General features: G+C 54.2%; 1 protein-coding gene across 4 annotated transcripts in view; it reads right to left on the reverse strand.

Annotated features, from left to right (window-relative positions):
* Positions 1 to 13,702, reverse strand: part of LOC311422428 (opioid-binding protein/cell adhesion molecule homolog) — a 328,972-nt gene that overhangs the window by 284,511 nt on the left and 30,759 nt on the right. Inside the window, exons 1-2 of one of the 4 annotated variants that reach the window (XM_084495471.1) lie at positions 4,679 to 4,694; positions 3,745 to 3,944 (exon numbers count right to left, since the gene is read on the reverse strand). In XM_084495471.1, the coding sequence (XP_084351597.1) occupies positions 3,745 to 3,805 (61 nt within the window). In that variant the 5' untranslated portion in view covers positions 3,806 to 3,944; positions 4,679 to 4,694. Of the gene's footprint in view, positions 1 to 3,744; positions 3,945 to 4,061; positions 4,293 to 4,678; positions 4,695 to 13,702 lie in introns of those variants that run through there. The other 3 variants (XM_084495469.1, XM_084495468.1, XM_084495470.1) reach the window with 3 other exon arrangements.

A 13,702-nucleotide genomic window follows, 5' to 3' on the forward strand; every position in this document is an offset into this window, starting at 1 on the left:
AGGGAACCTGCTGGAAAAGGCAAGGCCAGATTCACCAGCTTGGTGCGTCCTGGAAAGTGGCCACTGGAGAGAGCAGCCCCAAAGCCCCTGGAATTAATTCTTATGAAAATTTGCACTGCGGGGATTTGCACGGAGCAAAAACCGTGTTAGGAGTTCTCCCATCATGTTCCCTCCTGCTGTCATCTGGAAAGGGAAGAAAATGGGAACCGACCAGTGCTGGGACCTCTCCCCAGCATCTCCAGGTGATGGAGGGCGGATGGCAGCAGCTCCTTACCCACTACCAACCCCGGCCTTGGGGAGAGCACAGAAAATCCCTTTAAGTCCCTCTCACTCACACTGCAATGACACTAAGGTGGAACTAATGTGCTCCAGGTACTTATCCTCGGGTTTAGTTGCAGGGATCAGCAGCCCTCCGCCAGTCCTGCATCTCCTGCTGCAGAGGGGTGGCAGCCAGGGGGGTGCAGAGGGGACCAGGAGGCAATTTTGGGGCCAGGCTCAGCCCCGTTTCCTGGCTGGCTGCCTGCTCCGTGGCACTGCTTGGGGACAAGCAGACTGCAGCTCTGGAGAGGACAACAAAGCCATCACTCAGCCTCCAAGGGAAGCAGCTCCCGAGCCCAGCCACCTCTGCTGAACAGGGAGGGAGAGGCATTTTTAACTCCTGCAGTGTAAATTCCTAAATTTTAGACCAAATTTACAATCAGCACCAAAGCTACGCAGCCCATGAGGGGCTGCAGGGTCACCAGGGGGTGCAGAAAGCAGGTCCTGGGTGCAGGGGGTGACAGCAGAGCCCTGGGACAGCTCTGCAAACCTCACCGGGCTGCCAGATGCCCAGGAGGACGTCTCGCAGCCTGCACTGCCACGCTTGTGAGCCTGCGGGGCAGCACAGGCAGCAATATAAATGTCTAAAGGAGCTGATGTGCATTGAATTTTGCCACCTGTAGAGCCATGATGTCACACCGCAAGTGCAGAATAACCAAAATATCCCACCCCACATCGTTCCCCAGCACAACCCACCCCAGTACAACTCCCTGCTCAGCACCCAGGGCACCCCAGCAGCTCGAAGCTTGGCAATCACATTGCCCACTGCACCTCCCCGTCCTGCAGCTCCTTAAAAACCCTCAGCATCCTCCCCATCAGCAAGAGCCCACCTCAAAGAGCAAGCGATGCCCAGAACCTGCCTCCCCCAAGGCATCAGATGCCAGCAGCATTAGGCTGCGGAATTATTTTGGATGGGAGCTTGTCTTACAACGAAATAAAAAGGCGCAGAGCAAGGCGCTGTCTGTGACCGGAGGGGTCAGGGTTTCATTACTGCATTAACCTTTCGTGTCTTTAGATTCCAGAGGAGTGAATTGGTAACGAGACGACACGAGCCCCGGTGGGAAAAACGCATCTTTCCTACCAAAAGTAAGAGGGGAAAAAAAGGGAAAAGAAAAGAACAGGGGTGGGAGAGAGAGAGGGAAAAAAAACTGGCAAATAAGCTATTACAGCTAATAATAACTTTGCAATGCTATTTTCTGCAGGAGCCTTCAAGTTGTGATGTTTCCCTTCACTCTAATTACACCTTCTAAAAGCAGGTTCCCTTCTCACTTTAACCACCCCGTGCGAAACTCCCGCAGGATTCACACAAAAATGGCGAGGAAAAGAGTTCACACTTCACAAACAGCCTCTGCATATCCCAGGGGAGCGTCACCTGCACAAGACACGTGGGATTACGCCTGCAAATAATAAACAGCCCTAAAAGCCTCCAGGAAGGTGCGGGCCCCACGGGTCGGGAAAGGATCGAGGAGGCAGCCTGGCACGCTGGAATATTTTCCTTCCTCTAACGCAGGCAGCAGGTTTCGGCTTGATGGATTAACGGCTGAGCCCAGCTGGGCAAATTCCTAGGCTGGTTTGGCTCAGGGGACATTCAGAGCCCAAGCTGATCTTGCTGCTTAATATAAATAAGAAGGGAAAGCTACAACTGCAAAGTGCAGATCAAGGAACCTCTCCCAAGTTGCCGGAGGATTAAATGCGCGGTCCTTTTTCCTCCCTGCTGTGCGCAGATGGCAAAGCCAGCACGAGCCTCGGGCCAGGCACCCGGGTCCCAAGGGAACTGCAGCAGGGCACCCAAACCCCAAGCACTCCGTGCCAGGTCATTGCCAGCTCCTGCAGGTTCAGCTCACCATGTGCCATTCGCCCTGCCTCTGCCTGGTCCACCATTTGAGTTACCTTGCATCCGTTTCTTTGCCATTTTGACCCAACTGGAAAGAGGGTGGAAGAGCTGGTGCCCTGCTCAGCACAGCTCTGGGGAGGCAAGCTGCCCCCACGCCAGGAAAACCTGCTGCCTTATGTTGCTCAAGGTAAGGCATTGTCCTATTTTTCCATTAGACCCCCTAGAATTCTCCAAAAACGAGCAGCTCACGCAGCCACGTCATCCTCACGCTCTCCGCTAAACCACGGGTGCACCATTTTGGCTCCAGGAGCTGCTGGAGAGCCGGAGGCAGCACGTGAAAGGCTCTGCCACGGGAGGTCCTGCAGCCCACGTGTGCCCTCTGAGGGCTGGTACACATCGACCCCGCTGCCATCATGCCAAACATCACTGGGACCTGGCCCCTGGCTCTTTCTCATGCTGACAGCTCGGGTTTTAGCGTGGCACCGCTCTGCCCCGGGACCCCTGGATGTGGATGGTCCCATGGCACGAGCCTCCAGATGCAAGTCACAGGCTGAGTGCCCCCGTGCTCATCAGAGCCACGACACTGCCAACCTCTCCCCATCCAGCCTCATCTTCCCACACACGCCAGCCCCGCACAGCCAAGCGCTGGATCCAAACCACGGAAAGCTGCTGAAATTACAGCCGTGCCTCGTCCCTGCCCTTCCCAGCCCGACATCATTCTCGCTGGCAGTCGTGGAAAACGCACGTTGGGTCGAGAGCGGGTCTGAGCCTCACCACACAGCCCCTGTCTGTTCGAACAAGGACTGCCATCTATTCAGCTGCCAGAAGTGCACATCGCTGCCCAGAAATGCCAGAGACTTCTCCCCCCAGTGCACAGCCACGCTCCCCTCCCCTGGATGCAGCACGGGGCTGCGCTCGCTGCCCCACCACCAAGCATCAGCGCGGAGCCAGCGCTCGCTCCAAAGCCCAGCATCTCCCCCTCGTCCTCCCTGGCCTGGAGGGAAGCAGGGTTGAGACCAGCCCACGTTTTGGGAGCCACCTGCTTAGCTCACAGAGGTTGCGGCACCTCCGGCGCAGCCAGACGAGGTTCCTGCAGGTGCCCGCAGCAGCGGGGGCTTCGTTTGCACTTTGCAGAGGGGAGCGAGGGGCAGAGGCAGGCTGGCACCCGGCTTTGCAGGCAGCAATCAGCAGGGATGCAGGGGGAGCACAGGGAATAGCACAGGAGGGAGGGAGACACACAGGAGGTGCCCAACTTGGAAGGGGAAAAAAGCTGCACGACCCCATCGTACGCAGCCAGAGGGGACCGGCTCCCCACAGCCAGGGTCCGTGCACGCCGTGCGCTGCCAGCCAGCCCCCGCTGCGAGTAGCAGCACTGCCGGGACCCGGCACCCACCCGGGAGGCCAGCCCCGTGCTCTGAGCCCCGCTGGAAGCGCTTGGCAATCCCTGCTGCAGAGCAACTCGCTGCCTGCGGGCGTCCGTGCGCTATGGGCATGAAGTCCGGGTCCCCCCGGCACGCACCGCCCGGCTCTCCCACCCTCTGTGCCGCTTCCCTCGCAGCCCCCCTGGAGCAAAAAAAAGCTTTTCGCACTACCTGGGATGAAGAGCAGGGCAGTTGTGGCGGTGAAGACGATCCAGCAGGCAGGATGGTACATCTTGGAGCTGCGCTAGGCTAGCGGCTGATTTGCTTGCTGCTTGCTGCTGCCGCCGCCGCCGCTGCTGCTTTCGTCTGCGCTGAATTCTGAGCAGGTTTAAATCCAATGTTTGCAGAGGGAGGGAGACTGAGTTAGCGAGCTGGAGAGAGAGAGAGAGATGGGAGCAGGCAGTCAGCGTCTCCGGTTTTGCCTCGCACACACGCGCACAGCTAGCAGAAGGAGCACCAGGCTCCGTCGGTGCAGCGGGGACGCAGACCTCCTACCAGGCACCCATTGGTTCGGGTTGCTGACTGACGCGCACGCTCTCGCTCTTCTCCGGGGCTCCCTCTGCCACCGGGGACCTAAATGTGGGCATCGACCCCCGGGCACCCCCCTCCTGGCACCGTGATGGGGATGGGGACGTGCCCGTCCCACCAGTGCCCTCGCTCCTGCAGCCTGGTGCCGCGCTCTGCGGCGCGCACCGGGGGTTTGAGAGCTCTTTGCCCCTCGGCTCGCCCCTCCGCAGGGTGCCCTCCCCGGGGACACGCCGGCAGCTCTGCCTTTCAGCCGAGGGAGGAGAGTGCTCCCGGCTTTTTTAGCGTGAGTGGGTGGTTTTTGCAGAAAAATCTCTGGAAGCAAGGAGCCGTCTCCGAGCATCCCAAGCAGAGCTGTTTTTCCCCTCCCATGGGCTCAGCGAGCACCAAAAGGACACCGAGCCTGGGCTATCTGCTCTCCCTGACCCCAGCCCACTACCATCCAGCCTCCACCAAGAAACAGGAGAGTTTTGTCAAGCTTTTTAACACAATCCTCTCCTTCCCAAGCCTCCCTGATCCCCGCTTTCCCCCAGACCCTCTTCAGCACGTTCCCACATCGAGCACCCCCAGCGCACAGCACCGGCCGCGGCCGTCCATCTCCCTGCCGCGTGCCATAGCTCCCCGACTGCATCCACAGCTTCCTCACGGGGGCTGAGTGACATTTTCCAGCTGAAATGTCCCCCCCCCCCCCCTCACACAGCCACCCCCAACTCAAAGCATTTACAGGCTAGGGATTGGTTTTGCTGCACTGCCAAAAAAAAAAAAAAAAAAAAGCTCCAAGTAAAAAAAAAAAAAAAATCCAAAAGGAATACTTATTTTTTGACATTTTTTAAAAAACAGAGTTTCTTATTTCATATTCATCGCAGCTTTGTTAAAAATATATTGTAAGCATTTTAAAATGCTTAAAGGCAAACTAAGATGGTTGGTTTTGCTCAAAAACCATCTCTTTCCCCATTTCCTTGGGGCTAAAGGTCTCTTTTTGTTGTTGCAGGTCTGCCCAAGCGTGCTTTTAGGCCAAGATTTTGTAATTTCAGCTGCAAACCCACCAGAGTTTTTTGGCACCAGTGGTGGTGAACTCCTCCACCTCATCCTCCCCCATCCCAGGGCTTTGTTCTGCTCCTCCCCTTGGGTCCCTGTGCTCATCAGCCTGGGCATCCTTCCACCACCCCTGGCCCTCAAAGACACACAGAGGACTGTTCCCTGGGCTATTCTCCCTCTAGACCCCTTCTTGCATTAAATTCATTAGCTGAAGAAGAAAAAAACACCCCAAAACCAGAAATGTTAGCCCAGAGCAACACCCCGAGGAGCACGATGGGCGCACCCCATGTCCAAAGCCACCCCGACGATGCGCACCCAGCGAGGGCTGGGAGCCACCCGGCCAAACTTTCCCCTGTCTTTAGCCCTCAATCTCCATTCATTTGCTGCTCTCCATGAATAAACCACAAGTTTTAAAAAAGCTTTTAACTCAGCCTTGTTCCCACATCATCTGCTGAAGGCAGGCACCCCGTCTCCCACATCTTTCGGTGGGTTGGAGCATGCTGAAGCAAACGTGCCCGGGGACTTTTCCTTTCAGCAGGAGTAAAGCTACATTGTTCGCGGCAGCCTTGACCTCTGGAAGAGCTAAATCACTGCACCGAGGGAAAAAACAAGCAGCCTTGTTCAGCGTGAGACGAGCATGGCAACACTTCTCTGCTGAATTGTCCCCTCGCTGACACCCAACCGGCTTGGATAATCCAACCCAGTGAGTTTCCCCTCATCTCTGTGTGCACCACGGGAGCGAGCCCAAGAGGCTCAGCACCCCTCGTCCCAATGCGAGAGGTATTTGGGGGCACAGAGCAAAATCCCTCAGGTGAAGCAGCTTCCCCCAGCTCCTTCCAGACCCCAAAGGCATCACAAGGGGGTCGGGGAGCCAGCTTCTTGCAGCATGGAGGTGTTTGGGATTTCTACGGCTCCACTTTGAGCCCGCGGCTCCGAAACCTGCAGCGGGAGCTCGGAACCACCCGAGGCAAAAGGAAATATTGTTATCCTCCAGGAACCAAAGGAAACGAACAAAGAGCTCATTTCTAATTAACAGCAATGTTTGATGGGCTCAGAACAAACATGTTGCTCTGCTTTCAAAAACCGGAGTTGAAAAGCTATATTTGGGCAAATTTCAAAACAACACATTCTTACTTTTTTTCCCCTCCCACAGCATCTCTCCCGCATGCTTTTTTTTTTTTTTTTTTTTTCCCCACCTTGCAGTGACTATTAAACAAACCCAAGGCACATTTAGCTCCTCTCCTTGTATCTGTTTTGGCCAATTAGGCTGGCACCTAAATTACTGAGCACAGCACCAAGGACGACCTCGGACCAGACCCTCAGCACATCGACGCCTTCCCACCTGCAAAACCAGGGCTCAGCGGGGCACTGGGCTGTTTTGTCTGATTTCCAAGACAAAAGATGGATAAATATGTACTTAGCTGGCGGAGCTTCTCTGAATATTTGGGGATGTTCGGCCTTGTTTGGGTTGTGCTAACAAGCAGGGGATCTGAAAGGTACACTCAGATTTGACAGGGTCTGAAAGGAGGCATTATGGGCTGCTGGGCACGTTTCAGCACGGTTTGGGTGCGTATTTTCAGTGTTTTTTCCCAAGCTGGGTGCACGTTTCCACCCGGGCCCACCCCAATTTGGGGGTAAATACCTCACCAGCTTAAAACCCTTTCCCAAAGCTCTTTCCTCTCACCGCCTCACCACCAGCTGCCCCTGCTCCTTCCACGCCTCGCCCTGCCCACAGCCCCCACGGCTGCCTCCACGGGCATGGGGTGAAGGGATTACCCCAAATTCTTCCTGCCCATGGGCTGAGGGGCCCTCTCCCCATGGCAATGCCCCACAAAGGCACTGCAGCAGCTGCAGCCCCATGGCCTCAGCCCCAGGAGCAGCCGGGCTCCCCCCGGTCCCCCCCTTTCTTCCTGTGCCCTCGCTGCTCCCTCCTCCCCTTCCCCCGTGTTTGTGTCTCTCCCCGAATGAAAGGCTACCCTTTTCTCCTTGACATCTTGTTAGAATGTGAATACGACATCTATTGATTTGCATTTCATGCAAGGAAAGACGAAAAAAAAAAAAAAAAAAGTAGTTTAAAAAAAAAAAAAAAAAGGCTCTCTGAACTCAGAGCTACTGAAGGAGTAAACAGAAAACGCAGGCAGAGGCAGCTGAGCTGAGCTCTCGGCTCTCAGCACCCAGCCCAGAGGATGAAATTTCAGCTGGGATACCCCACGGAGAACAAGGATCTGCCAAAAATTCCTGCGGCTCCACCGCTGTCCCCAGCCACGGTCCCCAGCAGGTCCCCATCCCCTCGTGCTGCTTCGGCTCCAGCCACGGCCGAGGCCAGGACAATTCAAGGTTTCCTTGTTTCCTACAGGTGCCACCACAGGAATAACCCATCCTGCCGGCCTGCCCGAGAGGCTCCTGCTCCCCAAAATCCAGGTGAGCAAAGCAGCGAGCGGGGACACCCAAGAAACCCCACGGCACGGCGGGGATCGACACCGGCACCACGGATGAAGGTGAGCATCTCCTCGCCTCCCGCAGCGGGGTGCTGGGAGGATTAATTAGGGCTCGTAATAAAGTACTTTGAAGATAAGGGCGGCCGGAGGAGCGAGGTGGGGATGGGGGAAGCCGGGCTCCTTATCGGCCGCTCAAGCTGCAGCCCCGGCTGGGCCAGCACCATGCGGGCTCAGATGAAAGGGAGAAGGGGAAAATTTCCACGGCGTGAAGGAAGGGGAAAAAAAAGAGAAAAATCAAGCACGTGCTGCTTGGGGAAAGTGAGAGAGAGAGAGATGAAAAGACTGGATCTAAGTCTCTAAAAGCTGGAGAGACCTGCTATTGATTCTGGCTTGGGAAGAAGGGGCCTGAACAAGAGCTGGTGTGTTGTTAAGTGCACTTATCTCCTCTTGTTAGATGGCAGAATGGGGCCAGACGGACAGGGTACTAATTCCCGTCACAAATCATTACCACAAGCACTGGATGAGGCACCTCCAAAGGACCAAGGAGCTTCCAAAGGAGCAAGGAGCAGCGGCACGGCGAGGACAGGAACCCACAGCAGATCCCAGCACCGTGCCCATCACCTCCCACAGCCAGCCTGGAGCTGCTCATGTCCCCAGACCATCAGCATGTCCCCAGGGCATGGGCACCTCCCCGACTGAGCACCTTTCACACCTTTCCACAACCCCAATGAAGACTTTCATGGGGTAAAGCCATATTCACATTAGAGCAGGTCACCCAGGACCACGTCACTCCTGGGTATTTCCAAGGATGGAGACTCCACAATGCCCCTGAGCATAGCTTTGATCAAAATGACTCAACTTCAGGGAAAAAATTGAGGGGAAAGAATAAAAAAGCAGGAACAGTACATACTGACCCATTAGATGGCTGAAAGATTACTCAGGTATCAATTACTGGTTGTGTACTTGGGGTGGGGAGGGTGGGGAGCAAGGGGAGTGTTTGTATTTTTGAATAAGAAGGGGAAAAAACGCATTTTTATTTTTTTAAGCTCTGCCCCTTTCATTTCTCCCTGTGCTCAGTGGCTGTCCTTGTCAGTCCTCCACAGCTCAGGTAAGAACAGAGGGCTCCAGATTAAAGGGAAACATGGCAGCAAACTGAAAACCATCAAGGTAACAGAGGACAAAGTCAGGAAAGATGAAGAAGAGAAGTCTCTGTTCTGCAAGATTCCCACTTCGGGCTTTTCTCTGGGTTAACCCAGAAATGGGGACCAAGGCGCACATTTCAGACCCCAACCTCTCGGGCCAGACACGTGAATACAGAATAAAGCAGATCAGGAGCCTCAGCAGCAGGACTCAGCCTGTCCTGGGCTCACAGACATTTAATAATCCCTGGATTTTTATAGACATTTAGGTGGGTGGACAGACAGACAGCACGCTAGACTGACAGCTCCAAATACCTCTCTGCACGAGCGTGGGTAGCGCAGAGCTCACGTCCCAAGCACGCCCCGCCGCTGCAAACCCAGCCCTGCGGCGTGCCCCAGCCCTCACTGCTGCACTGAGGCACCCAGCAGGGCTGGGGACCCAAAATTTGGGGACATCAGGCTGAAATCCCGACCTCTGGCATGGCTCAGGTGCCCTGCTCCAAGGGCACAACCCCGGTCAGGATGCGACCCTGCGAGCGCACCGCAAAGCGAGCAGGTGCCGGGAGAGGGGGCACGGCTCCCTCGCGCAGCACAGAAAGTATTTTCCATATGCTGCCTGATCACTTATACGTTTCTTAAAATGCTATTGCACAGATATTTCAGAGGCATCATGTAGTGCCATCTGGTATGTTATATATTGCGCTGAGCCCGGCCAATTCTGAGATTCTGTAATTTTATCTCCTCCATTTCGTATGCGGCACATTGCGAGGCAAGTTGACGGGGAATGGGAATTTGCAGAGGGATGGAGCATGAGTAAATCAAAAGGCGAGGCCCGCAAACGAGCGGCAAGATCCCAGCAGTGCCAGCTCTCACCCATCCCTAACGCCAGAGCAGAGATTTGGGGCTGGATTTGGCCATTTTTGGAGGGCCACCTTGCAGCAACGCCTGCATCGCCCGGGCAGAGCGCTCCTTCCCCCAGCAATCCCACTGCCTCCCTGCCTCTGACAGCAATGCCGCAGGGAGGAGAGACGCCTCCAGCATCTCCCAGATGGCCCTTTCCCTGCCTCCCCCAGCTTTTCCTGGCGGCACCACGGTCCCCCCACTCCCCAGCACACCAACAAACGGCGCCGGAGCTCCTCTCGCCGTGCAAACCCTCCCAGCAAGGGAAGCTGCTATGGCAAGAAACTACCCGGAGCCCCTGAACAGGGCAAAGAGAGCAATCCCTGCCCTTCTAGGATAAGAAATCACAAAGTTTCACCATTTAAAGCGTGTGCACCCATGGCACCAGTCGGGCACCATCTCCAGATTTTTACCAGACTCCTTCACAAGTGCCAGACGCCGCGTGCGCAAAGCTCGGTGCCACTCCGATCCATTTATCCTCATTTTATTAGGAAAAGAGACGTTAAAAAGTGAAATCTTTCAGATTTCCTGTGTTTGGCTGGCTCCCTCCTCTGGCACTCGGAAATATTTTTATTTTGTAATTGGTTTGGCCATGAAGTAAAGGAAAATACATCCGGCATCCTCCTTGGCCCCGCTCTTCGAGGCGACGGAGCCTTGCTCTGACTCACCGCGTGCCGTCACTGTCTGTTTTTAAAAGCTGCTTTTTCTGTCCCGGCTACAGCAATTAAAAGGAAAGGACAATTCACCACGAATATTATCCCTGCCTCTAATGCTAAAAAAGGAGCCCTACACTCAGAGAAACGGGATTGCAAGCACCTGACCACATCCCTGCTGCATTTCTTACCGCCACCCGCTCTGAATGCTGTGGAGGAAGATGCAAAGAACCCCACAGCCAACCCCCAGGGCATTTCCTACCCAGAAAAATCTCCTCCTGACCCTCATTAATAAGGCAGCACCTCAGTTCCCCAAGCCCCAGGGCTTGTTTTTCCTCACCCCGGAGGCACCTGCCCAGGTGCTGCAGCCCGGGGCCATTCCCAGCATTTCCAGGGCAGCCTGTGGCCACGCAGCAAGCGCGGGAGCTGGGAGCGGGGGCAGATTTGGGGCCTGTTTTTGTTTTTAAAAAGAGACACAACCAGCTCCTGGGGAGATCTGTATTCTGGCTCAAGCATTTTCACAAAGGTTTTGGCACCAGGCTTATTTTTCTGCTTTCCACTGTATTTTATTTTTATTTTTTTTCTTAGTTCATTAATAAGCATTAATACCTTGTTTTTGTGCGTGCTTAATATTCTTCCCAGCACTTCGACTTTTCATTTGAAAGGGACACTTCAAGGGCTTTTTAAACATTATTTTGTTATTGTTCACAAAACACTTCTGATGGAAAAACAGCATTTCCATTCTGTTTTAAAACTTGTAAACAACCTTTCCCCTTTATAAAGAAATAAAACATGTTTATCCATCTCCCAAATACTAACAAGCCGAGAGCTACAGGGAGCCTGTTAGCTCCAGGAGCTCGGGGTGGTAGGTGTTCAGAAATAATAAATAACATTTGCTTCTCCAGCTTTCCTCTAAAGTTTCAAGGACTCTTGGCTCCTCTGCCAAACTCGAGCGTGCAGCCCCCAGCCAGCATCCCCGTACCCTGGTGCTGAGCCCTTGATTTTCTTTTGCTGCCAAATCCAGGCCACCATCACACAAAGGGGGGACCCCAGGCTTGCCTGCTTCCACCCAAAAAAAACCTATTCCAGTGGCACCAGCATCTCCAAGAAGCTGGGGAGGCAGGGAGGGACCCCATTTCCGCACATTCCCAGTAACACCATGAGAAAGATCCAACATTTCCATGGCAAGTTGGCACTGCAGGTGTAGCACCCACTTAAAACAGCTTCTGTATTAAAGCGTGGGCTTAGTTTGGGGCCACGCATCCCTCCTGCATGAGCGTGCACCCAAATAACCTCAGCCAGGGCTGGCACAAGAAGATGGAGCAGCTAAACCCGCACTAACAGCTCTCCAAAAAAATCAGGGGCTCACAGCAAGCACATGGTCTCCCGGCTAAAGCCTTTCCCAGAGGACAACTCGTAATAGCCCTCCAGAGAGGGGATGGAGAAAAGGAAGGCGAGCTGCTGCTCCAAGGCATGGCAAAGTCTCTTGAGCCGATCCTGGAGAGTTTCCTCTGAGCACCAGGCACTGCCCATGCTGCTTGGGAACACCCAGCCCCGTACACACTACATAAATATTGGCAGGGTGCGTTATTAAATAAATAGATCTGTGCACGCATTCAATATTGACCACCTGGAGAAGGCGGAACAAGGCCTGGGGGACGGCGGTTTTCAGCCAGCCCCAAATCAGATAAGCATACATGCGGCCGGTGCCCCGAGTAGGGCCATTTGCTCGTGCCCTGAGCACCAGCTGGGAGAGGAAAGGGAACGGAGGCCCTGGAGAGACAGCGAGGTGAAATCTAAGCCTGGCAGTGATGCCTTGACAAGCCATTTGTTTGTCTGAGCCTGTTCCCTTCTGGTCAAGTAACTCAAAAATTCAATAGCGCGCACGGAGAGCTGGGGCAAGGAAGGAAGGGAAGGGAAATGTATTCCTCTGGGGACAATCAGTCGCAGAAGGAGGGCCCCTGGCTGCTCACATGCACTAATGGATGGGATTAGAGAGCTCCTTCTGGGGATCAAAGGGAAGCTCTCCCCCAGGAGCACGCTGCTGCCTTCAGCAGCCCAAGTCCCAGCGGACTCCTCCTGCAGGAGCTCCACAAGTGTTTGCTTTGGGGGTCACAGTCCCCCGAGCCTCATTAAGGGCTGGGAAAGGAAACAAATCTCCGAGCAGGACTTAATTTGAAGGAACCGTGCTTCATCCAGTTTCAAGCCAAAATTACACGCAGATGCCTGCATTGTGCTGTTTCCTTGCAAACCTTGGGTCTCGAGCCCTAACCCCATCGCTTCCCAAAAGGCGACCGCTGGCACATCCCCTCCACCCCCGTGCTAATTAAACTGGAAGCCACCACTCTGCGTGGCTTCAGCTCCTGTGCAGCACTCATCTCTCTCATACCAACCCATAAAAAAATAATAACTACAACTGAGGCTTGCTAGGGAAAAATCAGCTTTACAAGTCATCTGGTTTGGATCACAGGAGATCAAAACCAGGAGTGGCAGCAGCCTTGCAGCTCGTGGCCCCGGTAATAGGAACTTGCCTATTTCATGAACTCAGAAAGCAATCCAAAGGAGAATCATTCTTTATAATTGTTTTTCAACTTCTCCTCCAGCTGGAGGAATAATGACTGCACAATTCTCTTAACAACATGATCATAATCTATCAGTTCTATGAACTATAGAATGAACCCAAAGAGATAATTGGTGCAGGCACTGAATGATAAACATGTCAAGATTATGATTTCTTTGCTTAAAAACGAAACGAAGATATGATTGGAAATGCCATGCTTGGGGAGTATGAGCAATATTCCCATGCTCCATCATCTAAATTAGTTTATAATTTGCATACACTTGTATTTTTAGGCATTGTTCGAAGGCAGGGGAGCTGTAAAACATTAAGATCCAAACATCGTCAGGCTTTGTCCTTCAGTGGCACCTTCCAGGGCACATCTTGGTGAGCACCAGAGCCCCACCGGCTGCACAGGGGGGCAGAGGTGCGGGTCTGCTGGGGAGCCTCTGGGTTTATCACCTCCTCTCCACGGGGTTTACAACCTCGAGGACCTGCCTGAAGGGCAGGGTTCACACCCACGCCAGCGCCAGGCAATGAATTTCACTGCTGCACCTTTCCGTCTGCCGCTCCCCGCCGCTCCCAGAAGGCCAACAAATCCAGGCTGACATTCAAATCACAGCGAAACCTAAAACACAGCAAAAATCACCCGCTTCCCTGGCTGGTAACGCATGCTGGGTTGGCTTTACCAGCACGTGCACGGCTGGTCCAAGTGCTGCTGCACCATGCACATCATCACCCCGTGCAGAGCTGCTACCACCCCAAAAGCTTCACCCCAAAAGCTCCTGCCAGGTGCAAAGAGAACTGGGAGAAAGAGCAAGGCCCTGCAACCTCTGCCAGCCCCAAAAGCACAGCAGGGTTTTGCTAACCCCTCTGCTT

This window comes from Aythya ferina (genome assembly GCF_964211825.1).
Source record: "Aythya ferina genome assembly, chromosome: 22".
Classification (NCBI taxonomy): domain Eukaryota; kingdom Metazoa; phylum Chordata; class Aves; order Anseriformes; family Anatidae; genus Aythya; species Aythya ferina.